This window comes from Macaca fascicularis, chromosome 1, assembly GCF_037993035.2.
Source record: "Macaca fascicularis isolate 582-1 chromosome 1, T2T-MFA8v1.1".
In the NCBI taxonomy this organism is placed as follows: Eukaryota; Metazoa; Chordata; class Mammalia; order Primates; family Cercopithecidae; genus Macaca; species Macaca fascicularis.
This window is the reverse complement of record NC_088375.1, coordinates 3,197,859-3,219,235: the sequence shown is the minus strand read 5'-3', so window position 1 is coordinate 3,219,235 and position 21,377 is coordinate 3,197,859. Positions and strand designations below refer to the sequence as shown.

General features: G+C 41.4%; 1 protein-coding gene across 12 annotated transcripts in view; it reads right to left on the bottom strand.

Moving 5' to 3' along the window:
- Nucleotides 1-21,377, bottom strand: part of SMYD3 (SET and MYND domain containing 3) — a 765,785-nt gene that overhangs the window by 175,546 nt on the left and 568,862 nt on the right. For all 12 annotated transcript variants that reach the window (XM_005539600.4, XM_074033147.1, XM_045392693.2 and 9 more), the window contains 2 exons: nucleotides 8,436-8,503; nucleotides 6,449-6,551 (listed from right to left, as the gene is read on the bottom strand). In XM_005539600.4, coding sequence (XP_005539657.1) covers nucleotides 6,449-6,551; nucleotides 8,436-8,503 — 171 coding nt within the window. The remainder of the gene's footprint in view (nucleotides 1-6,448; nucleotides 6,552-8,435; nucleotides 8,504-21,377) is intronic.

Genomic DNA, 21,377 nt, shown 5'->3' with positions numbered 1-21,377 from the left:
GGAAACAAATATTTAGAGAATCTATCAAACCACTCACCCAATGTTCTCACTTATAAGTGGGAACTAAACATTGGGTACTCATGGACATAAAGATGGCAGTGACAGACACTGGCACTACTAGAGAGGGAGGTAGGGTAAGGGGTGAAACACTGCTGGGTACTATGTTTACTACGGCGGTGAAGGATCCATCATACCCCAAAGCTCATGTCGTGCAATACACCCACACAGCACACCTGCACATGTGCCCCCAAATCTAAAATACAAGTTGAAATAATTTTTTAAAAAATCACAATTAGGTTACTAAAGCATTCTTTTGGTTTAATTCAAAAGGTAAATGAATAATTATATTTCTTTTACACTTATCCATTCTTAAGAATGGGACAGGGACTTTTATAATGAATTTAACAGTGAAATCACAATTCAGTAATTTATTGAATATAATAAAACCCTGTTAAAAGTAATTTTATCATCTTAAGCCAAAAACAAAAATCAGACTTTTATGGATTTATATTCAACAGCCTAAACCTGAAAGCACCTGCTCATTGCACACTTCAAGGTACCTTTATGTAAAGTGAAACTGGTCATAACACTTTCAGCTTCAATTTCAGAGGAGCATGTGTTAGAACAAAGACTGCTTATAGAAAATGTGAATTTAAGAATGGAAAGTCATCTGTGTGGATGTCATCATGGACCAACACTTCTACACACAAACCAAATGTTATTCAACAGATTTAGCGATCTTTCTTGCCAAGTCCAAACATCAGCCAGACCACCTCCGCCAAAGACCAATTCTTCTGCTTTGATACGTGAGATGAGATCTATTTACTATACTTTTGATAGATTCAGTAAATATTTGTCTCCACAATTTATGAGAAATCTATATTGTTATATAATTTTTTTGACACTCACCATCTGAGCTCTACTTTTCCCTTCAGGAAACTCTAATCATAAGTGGAAGAAGAAAATCACTATCTATTAAGTGTCATGTGCTGGGCACTGTCCTAGATAATTTGTGACTTTGATCCTGATAATGAAGCTTTAGTAACCCCCTGAACACTGCATAGTAGTAAGTGTAGCACTGAACAAGTAATTTCCCAGTTTAAACCTTACATTTTCTTCCATAAAATAAAAAAAAATATGTAACATTATCTGAGTTTTCTAAGATTCCAAAGATGGTACAGACTACTTAGGTCTTATTCAATTTTGTAGTCCTTGGGTTTTGTTTTTTGTTTTTACCTATTAGGCGTCATCTATTGCTTCCTAAATTGAATCGCCCTATAAACGTCCCCTATCATCATAGCCATGGTTGTATATACAAGAAGTGAATGAAAGGCAAAGGAAACATCACATTTCAATCATATAGGTTCAATGACTTGAGACAAACTCACACTACAGCAACAGTGACTGAGGTAAAATTGAATGTACACTGAGTAAAAGGTTTAATTTGTGATATCCCAAATCTAACTCAGCAGTTAGCAGAATTGTGTGGGGTTTTAAAAATTTTCTTTAAATGTTCTATGTACAGTATGTACAATAAAAAAGAGTAACATTTGTAAACATGCAGGAAAAAAAAAAAAGAGTATCTGGCCACACAGTTCCCTTGCTGAAACCCTTCAATAATATCCCATTGCCCATCCTTCTCCCTTCCACAAATATTTACTGGGGGCCTCCTATAAACCAGACAATGTTATGAAACCATCAGCTAAACCAAGGTCTGTAATGAGGCCCCCAGGGGGTTTGTCAATCTGATCCCTACATATTCCCTCAACTTCAGGTCACATCTAAATTCTTCAGTCTATTGATGAGAACTGCTTCTTGCTCCTTGAACTTACCATTCTGTCCCTGGCCTCTGTGTGTCTGTCTACAATGCCTTTTCCAGCCTCATCCAACTCTAACACCATGGATCCTTTCAGAGTCTAGGAGTCAGTCCTCTGGAAACATCCCTTAGCCACTCTCCACTCCCTCCCCTTACTAATCACTTGGGTGCCCCGGCTCTGAGCTTCTATAAGCCCTGTGCCCATTTACACCACTGTGCATCTTAATTCTATTATTGTTTGTTGTATCAGTTTCCTCAACTATACCTTGAACTCTAGAAGGCAGGGCTGGGTCTTAATAATCTTTGTATTAGAGAAGGTTTCTAAAACTGCTACCCAACTCCTGACATCGAGTAAACATGCAGTGAATTTGTTTAATGGTTTAGCAAATAAGATGACTAAGAGAAGAAACAGACTGTCTTAATGCCAAAAGACATCAGATTAAGACTGACATTAGGGACACTAATGAGTTCACCTTCTTTCAATCACAGTTCTCCCAGTTGATATGGCTCCAGAGAATGCTGGCGCCAATGGCATTATTCATAACAGCCACAAGTTATTTTAACCACAACTCCCATAAGACTGCTTTGGACTACCCAGCTTTCCTCCCTGATTCATGTTTTATAAAACTATCAGACCAAATGAATTTCATATTTAAGATAATTTTGAAAAGGTAGCCAACAGCAATCCAGTCAAGTGAGCCATGACTTAAATGATATTACACATCTCTCTCTAGGAGGTGGCTGAATGCGGAGACAAAAATCCAAACTCAAAAAAAAAAAAAAAGGCCCAATAACTCCGCATTACAATGGAGAGCCTTAAACAGCAAAGTATTATAATTGTTGCTGGATGCAAGGAAACTGTACAAAGAGGGTCCAAAGGATGGATTTACATAGAGAGAAACAAGGGGTAAGAAATTTCCATGGCAACTTCTGTTATCATAGACCTTGGGCAATTTTCCAGCTCTCCTTGTGTGAGGTTTGAAATGCTCCCACCTTAAACTGGCAGTAGACTGGCTTTCATATTCCCCTCCTTTCAGGAGCCATGGGACACCCCTGAGAACTGCCAGTCATTTACAGATGTCTGAGATTCTATTCCAGCTTTTTTTTTTTTTCTGAGACGGAGTTTCACTCTTGTTGCCCAGGCTAGAGTGCAATGGCGTGATCTTGGCTCACTGCAACGTCCGCTTCCCAGGTTCAAGCGATTCTCCTGCCTCAGCCTCCTGAGTAGCTGGGATTACAAGCGTGTGCCACCATGCCTGGATAATTTTTTATATTTTTAGTAGAGACAGGGTTTCACCATGTTGTCCAGGCTGAATGCAAACTCCTGACCTCAAGTGATCCACTTGCCTTGGCCTCCCAGAGTGCTGGGATTACAGGCATGAGCCACGGTGCCCAGCCCTATTCCAGCTCTTATTTTATCTTTAAGAAGTCTTGTTAATTTACTCAACAAATGTAGATTGAGGAACTTCTGCCTCAGTTGCTGTTGAGTCTTCCATTGTGAAGCCTATATTCTGACACACAGATCCCAAATAGCTCATATTAAAACTATGGGTGCCCTAATGAACACTAAAACCAAATGCAAAGTTCATGATACGAAATTATCAACATGTCTAAATTTTTTCCCAAGGAATTTTAACTTTAAAAAAATTAATACATAATATTTATACATATTTATGGGGTCCAGGTACCATTTTGTTACATGCATAGGATGTGTAATGATCAAGTCATGGTATTTGGGTTATCCATTACCTCACGTATTCACCATTTTTGTGTGTTGGGAACACAAAATGTCTAGACTTACTCCTTCATTAATTTAAAGCTAATATTTGTACAATAAATAGGAATTACCCTCCTTAATCAATGCCTCAAAATGTCTCTTCTCATGGCTCTCCCTCCCCCTACCTCTGCTCCAAGGGGTCAGTGTGAAAGGCATAGGACATATTTTAGTTGTTGGGGGATGGCTACAGGCATTAGTTAAGCACAGGCCAAGGATGCCAAGTCTTCTCCAATGATGCAACAATCCCACACAATGAAGAACTGTCCCATTCAAAATGGCAATAGCGTCCCCACAAGAAATACCGCTGGTCATGAGAGTAAGCTCAATATAATAGAGAGTCAATTCAACAAAAAGTTTTCAAATGCCTCCTGGGTGCAAGGCAAAGTGCTAAGAGATACAGAAATAAGACACAATTGTCTATCCTCGTAAAGCTCATAGAGAGGTCTCCAAAAGAGCCATAATAACGTGCCAAAGATGTATTAATAACCACTATAAGGGAGAACTTCCTTCTAACGTGGGAAATCAGGGAAAGAGTCATAGACGAGACGGTGATTGAAAGGGTATCTTAGTCCATTTTCTGTTGTTTTAACAGAATACCACAGACTGGGTACTTTATAAATACATTTCTCAGTTCTGGAGGCCGGGAAGCATGATGCCAAGAGCATGGCACCGGCATCTGGGGAGGGCCTTCCTGCTGCCTGATCACATGAGGAGGTGGCAGGAGTGTTCTCTATCTTATAAAGCCACCAATCCCATCATGGGGTTCCCACCCTGATAACCTTATTTAATCCAAATTACTTCCCAAAGACTCCACCTCCACAAACCATTAACAAGAATTTGGGGATAAAGTTTTCAACAGATGGAATCTGGGGGACACATTTAAATTATAACAAAGGGTCTCAAAGGGTGCATAATAATAAGACAAATAGCTATAGTGGACAGAGAGGACGATGAATCAGGGGAAACACTGTTCGGCAAGACCTACAAAATGGAATGCAGAAATGTTTATTAACAAGCTGGTATATATGAAGGACTTGTGGGGAGAACCTTCTTTTTGTTGAGAAGATGTCTTGCTAAGTACCACAGGGGAAAATATCTGAGTCTGAAGGGCTTTACACTGAGTGGAAATGTCTTGTATTAGGCAAGAGGAAGGATTTGCTTGTTGCTCCAGAGATGGAAAAAGAAAGATGTGAAAACGTGAAAGCAGCACCAAAAGACAAAGTTTTATTCAACTAAGTGAAAAGCAACCATGGGAGAATGACTGGCAGCCGAGCCTAGGAAAATATAAGAAACTTTCTTTGTTGTTTCTGAAAATTCCAACCAGTTCTAACTGCTTTTGTCAGGTTACTTGGTTTTTTAAATTTGCAAAAACATCATCATCATCGACAACAGCAGCAGCCACTCTTCAGCCCCAAAATGAATATTGCTGAAAATAGTGGTTTCATCTCTTACCTGCCTTGAAGTCCTTTGTGGCCCCAGAAAAAAAAAAAAAAAAAGAAAAAACCAAATTCTCCATCTCACTGACATATATCCCAGTATACTTCATTCTCTGGTCCTAAAATCTAGAAATTTAGCAAGTAGTTGTGTAAGAAGTGGTTTATTCCTGAAACTGAAAATCAGTTTGGGGAGAATCTGGTCAAAGCCAAATCCCTGTCTACATAAAATATGGTACCTCTGAGTTTAAGTTTTATTGGCTGAGTGCTACATAAATGCAATAAGTTTTCGATACTGTTTTCCTTGCAATAAATATCCACTTTAGCAAATTGAAAAGGAGAAGGAAATGGGGTTCTGGAACGTGTAAATATCTGTAACTCAGAACTCAGCACGGGTAGTCACTGTGCAAACCCGTGCAGCCTTAGGTCACAGCCCTGGAGCAGAGGCCGTGGCAGCTGCCTTGTGAGAAGGTTCTTCACCAGAGGAGGCTGGCAGCACAGTCTACCCAACTGGAGGGTCAAGGCCAGTTCACTGCTGGAGGTCATCCTCCCTGTCCTCCATCCCCTTTGCACCTTTGCTGGAATGATCACCTAGAGATGCCGGTTTGAAAAGTCCCAGTGTCAGCCTGAGACAGTATAAGCTGTTTGCTTGTTAACACAAAGTGAACATGCAGAATTATGTAACTAGTGGCCTTTTGGGTAAAGAAGTCCTGGGGGACCCCACTCACAAACTGGGATGCCCTCCCTGCCTACGGAAGGATATGAGAGGCTGCTCAGCTGTTGCCACTGAGGAGATTTAATGACTTCCCTGTGTGTGCATAAAACACACACCCTCTGTCACACACAGACACCTCTCTGTCACACACATAGGACAGGAACTGACTTCCCTGTGTGTGCATAAAACACACACCCTCTGTCACACACAGACACCTCTCTGTCACACACACAGGACAGGAACTGACTTCCCTGTGTGTGCATAAAACACACACCCTCTGTCACACACAGACACCTCTCTGTCACACACACAGGACAGGAACTGACTTCCCTGTGTGTGCATAAAACACACACCCTCTGTCACACACAGACACCTCTCTGTCACACACACAGGACAGGAACTGACTTCCCTGTGTGTGCATAAAACACACACCCTCTGTCACACACAGTCACCTCTGTCACACACAGGACAGGAACATTCATCATCCAGAAATACAGTGACTTCTCCCCTAAAAAGTTAGCCCATTTGTAATTTGGGAGAAGAAAGGATAGGCTGCTGGGGAGAGCTGACTGTACTCTGAGTACCCTCAGTGGCAGAAGGACAATGGAAAGCTGTCCCCTCAGGCACAATCGGTTTTAGGGACGGGCCGAGCTGAGACGGTCTTTGATAGGAAAGAAGACCAGGGTGGGAAGCATGAGTTTCCTTACCTCCTCTCCCACCTCGATGTCCCGGACGGCTCGCAGTAAGAGGTGGGGCCCATTGAACACAATGGAACAGTTGGGGTCACAGCTGTGATTGAGCAAAGAGATACTGGAAGAAAAAGGGGGAGACGGTCACAGCTCAGCAGGTAGAGTCGAACAACTCAATCTAACAAATGCAGTGAGTAAAAGAGACCTTCCTTTGTGGGGCAGGAGCAGGTGGGGTTGACGGGACACCAGGGACTCAGTATTCGGGGTACATTCACAGAAATGTCACTCTTGCACTTCCTAGGAAGTGCAATTCTCCCCAAGATGCAGGCTAATTAGGGAATTCTATCATTTAATAATTAAAAAATTTTCCAAGTCCTTTTTGGGGACTGGGGCATAGTTGATTGATTAGATAACAGTCAATAAAGCAGCCAAACATGGTCAGAAAAAACCTGACTCACAAAGAAATACTTAGAGGGCTGGGTGCGGTGGCTCACGTCTGTAATCCCAGCACTTTGGGAAGCCGAGGTGGGTGCATCATTTGAGGTCAGCAGTTTGAGACCAGCCTGATTAAACATGGTGAAACCCTGTCCCTACTAAAAATACAAAAAATTAGCCAGGCGTGGTGGTACATGCCTGTAGTCCCAGTTACTCAGGAGGCTGAGGCAGGAGAATCACTTGAACCCGGGAGGTGGAGGTTGCAGTGAGCTGAGATGACACCATTGCACTCCAGCCTGGGTGACAGAGTGAGATTCCATCTCAAAAAAAAAAAAAAAAAAGAAAGAAAAAAAAAAAAAAGAAGAAAAAGAAAAAGAAAAAAAATACTCTCAGACATAATGGGATGCAACAGCCAAGATACCACTGACCTTTCCCATAGGATCTCATTTGTTGAGCTCCTTTGGAGAAATGATGGCCTTTGCTAGAACATCCACATTGAAGAATAATTAGGAGTATTTGCTCCTAAATAGAGAGCTGATGTTATTTTGTCAACTACATCCTGATGCATCCTGGGCCACGGTCCAGTCGTTTTGTTACCTTGGAGGTATATTTCTTACTGTCTGGGAAACACACTGGATTTAAACTGCTATGAGAAACTGACAATAACTAGAATGAGCACTTATATGTAGAAACACTTTCTTGCATTTGAGCATGTTCATCACATTTCATCCTCACAACGATCTTATGAGGATCATTTACCGGTAAAGAGGCTGCTGCACAGAAACTCAATGGCTTGCCCAAGGACATACAACTAGTAAGTGGCAATGGAATTTGGACCGGGGCCGGAACTCAGAGCCCACGCTTTGAATCATCCTATGCTACTGCCTTTTGAGAGCCACCTACCAGTAGACCTGACCTGCGGTTAATCACAATGTTGAGAAATAAGAAAAAAGGCTGAATTCTTAGGTTCACAATTATTAGAAAGTCTAAATTTGCATTTGGACTCTTATGGCATAAAAACAAAATGAAACTGGGCGTGACTATAGTGCTTGTGGGAAGACAGTTTCATAGCTCAGTGGGAAGGTTCAGCTCAGCAACGGCTGGAGAGCGCGTTCAGGGGCCAAAGCCTCAGAGTTTTCTTGCCCCCTTGAGTGAAGGGGCTCAGAGTACGCCAACGCGAAAGACAGAATGAACCCAACTGATGCGTACGGCAAATCCGGTGAAATAATCACGTGCTTCAGCTCAGGAAATCGGGGAATAACCAAAAATCAGCCTGATGGCTAATTAGCACTCACCGTCCTCAACTTCTTCACCCAAAGTCCCCCTGAGAATAAGAATTTAGTTCTGAGATCTGCCCCTTTGTTAATACCACAGCATATAATGTGGGATTATAAAATTGTTTTCCTTAAACTTAACATTTTCCATTTTATTTTTGGTAATTTATTGCTAAGTTTTAAGCTTGGCTCTTGAACAAGCTGCTGAAGCTGCCTGTGTAACTGCCTCTAAAGGGCTGGGGATTTGGTGGGAATGAAAGTGTGTCTTCCAGTAAATGAAGCACCATACACCATACCTAGGATACAGGCCAACACCAACTTCCTGCATCTCGGCATTACAGATGGTGAAAGAGTTGCAGATCACCTGTAAAAACAAGGGGGAAAACCATCAATATTACCAGACTCACTTAAGAAACTTCGTAGCCAAGAGAATGAAACTTTTCAAAATCAAATGTAGGAGCATCTCAGTAGTTGTGTAAGAAAGATCCAAGCCAATCATGGATGCTCTTTGATTTACAACAGAATTTATCTGGGATATACTCCCCCTAACAACATGAGTTGGTTAAGTGCAGAAATACCAACTTCCTGGGGGGGGGGGGGGGGAACCAGACTTAAACCAACACGAAACCATTAATTTCAGTATCATTATCCACTACACCCAAAGTTACAGTTACATGAAATGTTCGAAATTCAGAATACAAATAAGCTATTTATTGAAAACCAGACTCCTACAGTATCATGATTTTTTCACTCAAACTGCATGCAGTTTCCAAATGCCACCGTGTATCTGTTGAGTAATGGCAACTTGTCTCTTACTCCCACAAAAAGCAAAGTATTGGCTGGGCGCGGTGGCTCACACCTGTAATCCCAACACTTTGGGAGGCCAAGGCGGGCGAATCACGAGGCCAGGAGATCAAGATCATCCTGGCTAACACGGTGAAACCCCGTCTCTACTAAAAATACAAAAAAGTAGCCGGGCGTGGTGGTGGGCGCCTGTGGTCCCAGCTACTCAGGAGACTGAGGCAGGAGAATGGCATGAACCCAGGAGGCAGAGCTTGCAGTGAGCCAAGATCGTACCACTGCACTCCAGCCTGGGCGACAGAGTGAGACTCTGTCTCCAAAAAAAAAAAAAAAAAAAAAAAAAAAAGCAAAGTATCCGGAGTGAGCCTGTAATGCGATACACGTTGATGAAGACCACAGGGAGCACCGGAGGTCATTTAGTCAAGCCATGGCATTTACTAGGAGTCCCATCACTAGGTATACGGCACAGTCCTATGTCTTACGCGGGGATGGAGCGAAAGCAGTAAAAGACACAATCACTGTGCTCAAGGAACTTAAAAACCTCGTTTGTGAAAGAAGGTTGATGTATGAGGTCACACAGAACCATGGAAAGAGCACTGGACCAGAATCAGGATATCTAGATCCTGGCTATAATCACCCCTTCAGACAGGTGCGAGGAAAAGAGCAGTGAAGAACAAAACCAAAGTCCCTGGCCCTGTGGAGCTCAAGTTCTAGTTGAATAGACAGATTAAAAAAAAAAAAAAAACCCAAAGATAGAAAAATGTCACTTGTAGATAAATGCCAAGGAGAGAAACAAGGTCCTTGCAGAGAACAAAAGTTGTCAAGAAAGCTCTTTAGGATTAGTTGTCATTTAAGCAGTGACCTGAAGGGACTGCTGAAATGAACGTGTGTATTTATAGGTGATAAAGGTTCATATCAGGAGAAAGACCAAGCGTAAAGGCCCTAAGCTAGGAATGCCCGTGGTTACAGGGGAACAGCAAAGAGGCTAGTGCGACCAGGGCAGAGTGGGTAAGTAGAGGGGCAAAATACGAGCTCAAAGAGGGAGTGAGGTCATTTAGGGCCCTACCGCCACGTTTGGGTTTTGCTCTGAAGGAGACAGAAAGCCACTGGATTTTGAGCCAACGCGTGAAGGCGTCTGACTTCTGCTTTCAAAGGATCGTTCTGGCTGTTGTGTAGAGAATGGGCCATACAAAGGTGAATGGAAGAGGAGAAAATGGTTAGGAAGGCACTGCTGGAGCCCAGGTGGTAGACAACGGTAGCTTGGAGGTCAGTGGTGGGAGAGGTGGGCGACACAGCCAACACGACTCACTGCAGGACGGCATATGGGTAATGAAAGAAGTCAGGATAATGCTTGAGTTTTTGGCCTGAACAAGTGGAAGATCATAGCTACCATTTATTAAGATGAGGAAGAATTTAACAGGAACAAGTTCAGTTACAAGGAATTGAGGGGAAGTCCAACAGTCCTGTTTTGGTTAGGTTACATTTGAAATCCAAGCAAAGACTAAGAACGAACAATTGGAGTTCACGAGAGGCCTTGCGCCTAGAGATATAAATTTAGGATGAAACATGACAAAGGTCATCAAAAAACAGAAAAAGGAGAAGAGGCTAAACATTTGAGATGAACCAGAGACTACAAATGGATGCTGACTTGTTATAAAATTTCTGTGGAGGAAAAAGTGATGACAAATTTCTCAAATCAGGTTTACATGATAGAACACGAAGCATGAAAACGCGTTGAGTCCTTTGAGACCCTTCCACTGCTCCAAACAGCTCTTACATGAAATCTGGTGCAACGTATCAAGATTTGGCTTTTTTTTCCTCTAAATATGTGATAAAATTGCAGTTTCAAATCAAGAGAAAAATTGTACATACATATTTGTAAACGAGTACTAAATTGCTTTAAGGACATCTATTTTGCATTAAGCAGCAACAGTAAATTGTCTATATATACTTATGTATAAAAGAGATGGTAAAAATATAGGACAAAAACTCCTATGTTTAATTTTTGAAATTTTAAACATTTTCAAATGTGTATAATTTGGGGAGGGATATATGTTTTAACACATATTTTACAGTATAATGAGAACTTCAGTCGAAGTAATCCACCAACAACAAAGCCAGGTCAAACACATCTCATCTGTTAACTTCTGAATCAAACCAGCATGGTTTTTTCCTGAACTATGAAGCAAATTAATGTTTTTCAAAATAGGAAAAAATCTTTATCAGTTTTATTCCATTGGTTTATTCTGATGGATTCTGATGGAATGTTTAAGAAGGAAACGCTAACAAAGGCAAATGTCAGCTTGTCTGTCTTCCACTGGGAAACTTTTCCTGATTTCCTAAGATGACTTTCCTCGTTAGCAGCATTTATCATACTGGATCATTATTTGCCCATTTACTTGCCATCATACACAACTAGATCATAAAATGCTTGCAGGGCAGACATAGTGTTTCATTCATCACTCTAGTCCTGTACCTGGCACAAAGCCTGGCAAACAGAAGACACTAAAGAATGTATTTCTCTTTTTTAGAGACAAGGTCTCACTCTGTCATCCAGGCTGGAGTGCAGTGGTGCGATCATGGCTCACTGCAGCCTCGAACTCCTGAGCTCAAGCAATCCGCCTTCATAGCCTCTGGGGTGTAACTGGGACCACAGGCCAGCACCACCACCCCTGACTAATTTTTTAAAACTTTTTGTAGAGAGAGGAGTCTTGCTGTATTGCCCAGGCTGACCTTGAACTCCTGGCCTCAAATGGTCCTCCCGTCTCAGCCTCCAGTGGTCCTGCCGTCTCAGCCTCCCAAAATGCTGGGATTACAGGAGTGAGCTACAGCTCCTGGATTTCATCTATACTAGTCTGAGTGTTATGTGTTAGTCTTTCTCGGCTAGTATACAGAAGGTTTAGTGTTTTGCCTACTCTCACTTTTATTTAAAATGCTGGTTCCATTCAGTACTATCTCAATTAATAACCTGACAGGAAATATTTTTGACACACACAACTGAGAGCAACAGTGGATATGCGGAAGCTCTCAGGTTTTTTTTTTTTTTTTTAAATGAAAGAGTAGGTAGATAATATGTCCATGTGTGCCCAGTAACTTGAAAGGAATTGCTCTTTATATCAATAATTAAAAGAATGGAAATAAAGCCCAGAAATAAAAGTTTAAACATTTTTCAAAGTATTCTCTTTGTGAAAACAGTTTTCTTAGGGAACAGTAAATGAATGCATATGTCACAAAAAGATAATATTTAGAAAAGTATATTAATGGTACTATTTTAATAAAAATAAATGCAACTGGGTTAATGAATTCGTTCTAAAAATTAAGCTTGAGTATTACTTTAGAAATTTTTACCGTTTCTTAAAACTGTAAAACATATTTAAATTATTTTATTATTGCATGTAAAGTTATATTTACTTTTCATAATTTTTCCTTTAAACTAATTGAAAGCCTTCATATCCAACATTATAGTTTTTCTAGACAACAACTCTAGTGAGTTGTCATTGAGTCTCTGTGTTTTATAAAAACAACTACAGTGAAATTTAAAATGTTCTGTGAACCAAATTCTTATGTCATTTGGTTCAGAGTCTAGGTCCAGAATCTGACATTTGAGTTCTGAAGTTAACAATTCCCCTGCAGATTAGACACAAATAGCAAAATCAATACCAACACATAAAGTGAATACCTCAGAAACCTTATAAAATAAGTGTATTACCATGTATTCAAATTTCATATTTTTCTTGAAATTCTTAGGACTAAAGGCTTTGTATTGTAGCAGCAGTTAAACTGAGATATTTGCAACACAAGAGAAATCACTGGTATGCCACTATCTTGCAATGGTAAAAATCAGAACAGCCATAAGAAAACTCACCACCAGTCAGAGCTGAGTAATTCTACACCATAACTCAAGAACCCAGCCACTTCCCAGCCCCGTCCCCCAATTACTGAATTCTACACAGCCTACTTCAAATAATCCTTCCGATTTCCAAATATATGTATAAATTTTAAAGCATATTTAAAAAGAAGGGAATTCCGTTTCTGAACACAACTGTACAGTGGTTTCTTCCAAGACAATCTGCATCTCCTTTAAAACTTCTCTGTCTAAAATGTTCAGCATTTTTAAAGCATATTTAAAAAGAAGGGAATTCCGTTTCTGAACACAACCATACAGTGGTTTCTTCCAAGATAATCTGCATCTCCTTTAAAACTTCTCTAAAATGTTCAGCACAATGGTTGGCACACAAGACTTTAGGCACATCAAGTTTACTAATTAGAGGGACTAAATGTGAATTTTCAAAACGGAGTTTAATGCACTGAGTTTTATTAAACTCTGTGGACAGAAAGACTGGAAGGAGGAAGAGTTGACAGGTATGAAAACCAAAAGCAGAGGTTTTTACACGACATAATTGCCTCCGCTCCCCAGCCCCCCCACTCCTCGAACTAATATTTCTCTAACTTTAAAAGCATAATAAGTATTTTAATCAGGGTATATTTTTCTCTACCCATAGAATATGACAGGTTATTAAGTACAGATTTTTTCCAAAATCTTCTCATAAACCTTAAGAGATTAAAAATTTTACCTCCCAGTCCCTCCTATCTGTATGGCAAATATTTATCCATCTTTCAGGACTCAATTCAGGCCTTGCCTGTCCCATTCCCTCTTTTGGTCACATAGTTATAATTTTTGCTCGCCCTAAGGCTAAAGGGTTTGAAATCTCCAAACCAGAACAACAGCGGGAGAACCAGGCTGGCGAGGGAGGTCAGCTCAGGAGACAGAACCAGGCTGGCGACGGAGGTCAGCTCAGGAGAGAGAACCAGGCTGGCGACGGAGGTCAGCTCAGGAGAGAGAACCAGGCTGGCGAGGGAGGTCAGCTCAGGAGAGAGAACCAGGCTGGCGAGGGAGGTCAGCTCAGGAGAGAGAACCAGGCTGGCGAGAGAGGTCAGCTCAGGAGAGGAGAGGCTGTACTTCCCCAGTGATGATTTGCAAATCCCAGGATCCACAAAAGTGTTTCCAGAAGGTTTACGAGAGTGCAGGTGATTTCAGCAACGGTTCCAATTTCAATTAAAAACAATCGATAATGGAAACGAGGACCACACTTACCAGGAAGTTGCTGGAGAGTCTCGTGTTTTACCAGTGAGTATGCTTTAAAGTTGTGGGGGCAAAGGCCCATGCTCACAGCTCAGTCACCAAGCTGCATCGTCACTACATTGCTCGTCTTGTCACAGTTTGACATTATAGAGTTTTCTATTGTTTCTTAGTCACGTTATTTCATTTGCAAACCCAATGGACCCCTGATTAAAGACAGAAGCAAGTAGGAGATATGACCCCAAAAGCATAACGTAGACAAATGGGGTTGCATCAAACGAAAAAGCTTCTGCATAGCACAGGAAATGGTCAAGAAAGAGACAACCCACAGAGTGGGAGAAAATATTTGTAAACCATATAATGGATAAGAGGTTAATATCTAAAATATATAAGGAACTCAAACAACACAGTATCAAGAAAACAAATCAACCAATTTTAAAATGGGCAAAGGATTTGTGTAGACATTTCTCAAAAGAAGACATACAAATGGTCAAAAGATTCATGAGAAAATGCTCAATATCACCAAATGCTCAATCATTAGGAAAATATAAATAAAATCATAATGAGGTATCACCTCATACCTGTTTCATCAAAAAGACAGAAGATAAATGTTGGTGCGGATGTGGAGAAAAGGAAACTCATGCACACTGGTGGAGTCTACGTTAGTCCAGCCATTAGGAAAAACTGTACCGAAGTTACTTGAAAACTTCAAAATAGAACTGCCATATAATCAAGCAACCCCATTTCTGAATATACATCCAAAATAAGTAAAATAAGAGATATCTGCGCTCCCACTCTCACGTACATTGTGGTATTTTTCACATTAGCCAAGATATGGAATTAACCTAAGTGTCCAACAAATGGATAAAGAAAATGTAGAATAGATACACAAATGGAGTAATCATCAGCCCTAAAAAAGAAGGAAATTTGTCATTTGCAACAAGACGGATGAACCTGGAGGACATTATGTTAAGTGAACTAAGCCAGGTACAAAAAGACAAATAATCCATGATCTCACTTATATGTGGAATATTAAAAAGTCAAACTCATAGTAATAGAGTATAATGGTGGTTACCAGAGGCATGGGCTGGGGAGAGAAATGGGGAGATGTTGGTCAAAGCGTACAAAGTTTCACCTTCTTCACAGGAGGAATAAGTTCTTGAGACGAGCACAGCATGGTGACTACAGTTAATAAACTGTATATATATTTCAAAGTTTGAGAAAAAATTTCAAATGCCTCACCATAAAAAATGACATGAGGTAAGGGATATGCTAAATTAGCTTGATGTAATCATTCCACCTTGTATACATTTACCAAAAATTCACATTGTACTCTATAAATATATACAATTATTTGTCAATTAAAAATTTAAATAATTTAATAAGACAGAAAGCCAAGATGTTGAACAACAAGGGAAAATACCTAAAATGATAATTCCATAAATTTGTCTCAAGATGTTTTATATCATGACTTATCGGGTTGAAATTCTTATAGAACATCTCAAGACATCTCTAACATTTCAAAAAATGTTAGAAAAAGAACATACTTTGAATACATCATCTTACATTTTGCAGATGGCATGAAGACTACGAAAGTCCCCAGTGTATTGTTTGAAATGTGCTTGCACTTTGCTACCTAAAACCTTTCTTGTCTTATAATCTAGAAAAACGACATAGAAATCATGAAACATAATCTAGCTGATTTATTAAAGAGTAAATTATAAGAATGTTAAGCATCAGCTCATGAAAGCAATACGCAACCTAAGGTCCAAAGCAAAAGTACTTCATTTAAAAATTTCTGTTGATGAAGGTCAAGCGCAGTGGCTCACTCCTGTAATCCCAGTACTTTGGGAGGCCAAGGCAAGTGGATTGCTTGAGCCCAGAAGTTTGAGACCAGCTTGGGCAACACGGCAAAACCCCATCTCTATAAAAAATACAAAAATTAGCTGGACATGGTGCCACGCACCTGTAGGTCCAGCTACTCAGGAGGCCGAGGCTGCGGTGAGCCATGATCATGCCACTGTACTCCAATGAGGCTCTCTCTCCCTGCAGCAAAAAAAATTGTGTTAATGTTTTTACAAAACTAATTTACAGCAAGTTAAACCATGTAATCTCACGTGATAAATGAGAAAACTAAAAATTTGTCTTTATATACTATGATTATTATTAAAGATTTTACACATTTACTTTACAATACAAGCCAAGTAAAAAATATTACTTAAGATAAGTTCTTTATCCCATCACCTATGACAACATACTTGGGAATTTGTCTTTCTAGACTGTGGTACATTCAACTGTTTTCACAACTGCAATGGTGTCTGTCCCATTTCAGGTTCTGGCCACAAGTAAGTCTGCAGTTCACACGAGACATACAAAACACTCAACGATCACTTGTCAAGGCGAAAATCAATATCAAGACCAATATCACAAGGAATGGCAATCATAAAGTTGTGCTATTGTATGTCTCTCCCACAGTCAAACTGCCAAATGTTAGCAAATGAAGCCCCTTTAGATAATATGATTGCTTTCTAAAATCCACACAGATTTTCATTTTCTAAGAGCTTTACTCACAACAGAACTTATAAACAACTGTCCTTGATAAGAGAAAGCAAAATAGTCACAAATTTGTCCACTGCTCCTTCCCTGAGCTGTTACCTGGCATTTCACCTCCTTAAAGCCATCAGATGAAACAAGCACTTACTACCGACGTCTGTCAAATACGTATAGAAGCATAAAGCTCTGCAATATCAATACGTAGAGAAGTACAAAGCTCAGCAACACCATTTTCACTGTTCTGTTTTCCTCCCACATCCTGAGGTTCAGAAATACTATGAAATTCTTACATAATTTATTATAAGACATCGTTATAGATTTCTATAGCTCTGCAGTCACATTCTGTTCTGCTACCGATTTCATTTAGATGTGCTCCACTCCAAAAAGTTTCACAATGAACTGAACTTTCTCCCATGTATCACACTTAAAGATTCCTTTGTTCAGTTTAAATCTTCAAAACATTCTCTTATATGATCCTGTAGTTTCATTATTCTCTTTCCAAGTAAGTGGTGTGGAAATCCACCCCCAGCAGTACCAGGACGCTTCACTGTAATCTCAGTCCCAGTACTCAATTCCTAAATCAAGTATGCTAGGTGCTGTAGAGCACCTGACTGAAGTTGAATTAGACATGGCAGCGTGTGGCTCAAATTATCTGTTTTTCCATCAAATTAATGGAGAAAAGAAAACTACAGAAAAATGTTACACGTGAAAGGTAAGACTGCACACTAATCAACTGCCTAATGTAATCCCCAAATGAAAGATACTGTGTGTGCTGAGGTTCCTTTCACTCTGTAGAAATTAAGGTGAATATTCTCTCCAGGTGAACTTTTGGCAGGCAAGGGTTTGTCATACCGATGATGCCTGACATCTCAGGGAGTGAAACGCAGAAGCAGGTATTTCACATGACAGCAGGTGAAGCGTGCATGACTTGTGTACAAGCTGTGTGGGCTCACATGAAGGCATTTTGGGGACTAGTGCGTGGCTGTTTCTGGCAGCCAGTGGCAGCCTAGATGGGGAGCACCTCAGTGGGCCAATGCTTCCTTGGTTGCCCAAGCACGCCTGATCCCTGGATACTGCCCAATAACCTAGTGGGCAGGGGCCAGAGAACAAAAAACATGGATCAGATGAGAGAAAGTCACAACTTTAATGATGTGGTCCAGAGGCATCAAGAAATACGTCTCTGAGGTCAGACAGCCCCTCTTTTGATCTCTCCAGGTATGCTCCTTTATTTTTGGAAATATAAAAAGACATAAAAGAGGAAATTCATCATGGCTTCATTCCAACCCCTCCACTGTCCCTTTGTCTGGAGGTAGCTCATAATTCTTCCCTCTCCTCTTCCAGACACTTTTATAGATGGCCAGATACACAAATCACACTGGTGGGAGTTCAACGCGAGGACATCATCTGATCATTTGTCTTCTCTCCTGGTACCATGTTCAACTAGTCACTATCATGAATATATCAATAGTACCGTTCCCAGCCTCTTTCCTGACCAGATTCCTGAGCTGGCAAGTAGCTAAAACACCAGCATCCTGCCCCTACACTGCTTCAGTGAGTCCCTGCAGCAATTTGCAAGGAAGGTTCCCCTTTCCTGACTCAAGAGTTCATCAGAATGTGAAGAAAAGAGAGGAGTTCAAGACCATCCTGGCCAACATGGTGAAACCCTGTCTCTACTAAAAATACAAAAATTAGCCAGGTGTGGTGGCCTGAGCCTATAGTCACAGCTACTCAGGAGGGTGAGGCAAAATCACCTGAACCCAGGAGGTGGAGGTTACAGTGAGCCGAGATCACACCACTGCACTCCAGCCTCAGGGACAGTGAGACTCCATCTCCAAAAAAAAAAAAAAGAATGTGAACAAAAGAGGTAATTTAGAAAAGTAGATTAAACATTTTCTTTTGTGATGGACACTGCTGAAAATACAGTTTGACAAACTCTTCTTAGCTAGTTAGAGGGACCCTCTTGACTAAGAAAGCATTATAGAAGTATCAGTTTAAAAAAGATAAGACAGGCTGGGCATGGTGGCTCACACCTGTAACCCAACACTTTGGGAGGCCAAGGCGGGTGGATCACGAGACCAGCCAGGCCAATATGGTGAAACCTTGTCTCTACTAAAATACAAAAAATTAGCTAGGCATGGTGGTGGCGGGTGTCTGTAGTCCAAGCTACATGGGAAGCTGAGGCAGGGGAATCACCCGAACCCAGGAGGCAGAGGTTGCAGTGAGCCGAGATCGCGCCACTGCACTCCAGCCTGGTGACAGAGGAAGACTCCATCTCAGGAAAAAAAAAAAAAAAAAATAGCCAAACACTGGCCTAGAGGAGACGGGCTGACTGTTGGGTCCAGATCTAGTCCCCATCAACTTTTCTAGTCTTTCCCTAGTGTCTGCCTTTTCATGTTTTCCTCTCAATTTTCCTGTCTTCACATCTTCATGTCTCCGCCAGGTGGAACAGTCCCACTGCTTAGAATGTTCTCCCTTCCTTCCTCTAACTACTGAAATACCACTGGTCCCTTAAGACCAGGTTCAAAAGTCTTCTCCTGTGGGAGGCCTTCATGTCACTGAAAAAGAAGGAGAGAGGGACAGCGCAATCACCACGGCTCCAGTCGGTGCCGGGGAGAATGGGTGGTTGGACTGGGAGGGATTCTCCACAGTGGAGCATAGCAGCTATGGCAATTCATGGGCAGACTGTTTCTTTAGGTGGGTCGCAGATCCGTCCCTCCTCACCTTCCCCTCCAGGGATTTCAGCAATTCTAGCCAGGGGTTTACAGACAGAATTCTGATCTCCCTGGGACAGAGCCCTGCGGGCAGGGGCAGCTATGGTCTCTCTGTTCAGCTGACTTAGTCTTTCCTGCCTGCTGGCTCTGAAGAGTCCATGCAGTCTGGACAAGGGGAACTCCCCCCAGCACAGTGTACCTGCTCTGCCAAGGGGCAGTCACACTGCTTCTTTAAACAGGTCCCTCATCCTGTGCCTCCTGACTGGGTGAGACCTCCGAACTGGGGTCACCAGATACCTCCCCTACAGGAGCATTCTAGCTGGCATTAGGTCAGTGCCTCTCTGGGAGCAAGCTCCCAGAGGAAGGGGCAGGCAGCAATCTTTGCTATTCCGCAGCTTCCACTGGTGATACCTCTAGGTACAGGAAGCACCCAGGTGAATACTGTCTGGAGTGGACCCCAGCAAACCACAGCAGCCCTATGGAAGAGGGTCTTGACTGTTAAACAAAAAACCAGAAAGCACCACTACCACCAACATCATCAACAAAAAAGACTCCACAAAAACCCCATCTAAAGGTCAGCAGCCTCAAAGACTGAAGGTAGATAAGCCCACAAAGATGAGAAATAATCAATGCAAAAATGCTGAAATCTCAAAAAGCCCGAGTGTCTCTTCTCCTTCAAATGACTGCAACATCTCTCCAGCAAGGGCACAAAACTAGGCAGAGTCTGAGTTTTGAAATGACAAAAATAGGTTTCAGAAGGTGGGCAAGTAATGAACTTCACTGAGTTAAAGGAGTTTGTTCTAACCCAATGCAAAGAAGCTAAGAACCATGATAAAACATTACAGGAGCTATTAAGCAGACTAACCAGTTGAGAGAGGAACATAAATGACCTGATGGAGCTGAAAAACATAACATGAGAACTTCACAATGCAACCACATGTAACAACAGCTGAGGAGACCAAGTGGAGGAAAGAATTCAGAGCTTGAAGACTATCTTGCTGAAATAAGGCAGACAAGATTAGAGAAAAAAAGAATGAAAAGGAATGAACGAAACCTCCAAGAACTATTGGTTTATATAAAAAGACCAAATCTACAACTAATTGTGGTACCGGAAAGGGCCGGGGAGAACAAAACCAAGTTGGAAAACATACCTCAGGGTATCATCCAGGAGAACTTGCCCAACCTACCAAGACAGGCCAACATTCAAACTCAAAAAATCCAGGGAACCCCAGTAAGATACTCCATGAGAAGAACAACACCAAGACTCATAATCATCAGATTCTCCAAGGTCAAAATGAAAGAAAAAAATGTTAAGGGCAGCCAGAGAAAAAGGCCAGGTCACATACAAAGGGAAGCCCATCAGACTAACAGCAGACCTCTCAGTGGAAACCCTACAAGGCGGAAGAGATTAGTGGTCAATATTCAATGTTTCTGTTTGTTTCTTTGTTTTGAGACAGAGTCTCACTCTGTCGCCCAGGTTGGAGAGCAGTGGAACAATCTTGGCTCACTGCAACCTCTGCCTCCCAGGTACAAGTGATTCTCCTGCCTCAGCCTCCTGAATAGCTGAGATTATAGGTGCCGCCACCATGCCCAGCTCATTTTTTTGTATTTTTAGTAGAGAGAGGTTTTCGCCATGTTGGCCAGGCTGGTCTCCAACTCCTGATCTCAAGTAATCTGCCTGCCTCAGCCTCCCAAAGCGCTGGGATTACAGGCATGAACCACTGCACCCTGCCTCAATATTCTTAAAGAAAATAATTTCCAACCCAGAATTCCATAACTGGCCATACTAGGCTCCATAAGTGAAGGAGAAATAAAATCCTTTTCACACAAGCTAATGGTGAGGAAATGTGTTACCACCACGCCTACCTTGCAAGAGCTCCTGAAGGAAGCACTAAATATGGAAAGGAAAAACTGTTACCAGCCACTACAAAACCACACTGAAGTACACAGACCGATGACACTATGAAGCAGCTATATCAACAAGTCTGCAAAATAACCAGCTAGCATCATGATGACAGGATCAAATTCAAACAAAACAGTATTATATTTAAATATAAACGGGCTAAATGCCCCAATTAAAAGACACAGAATGG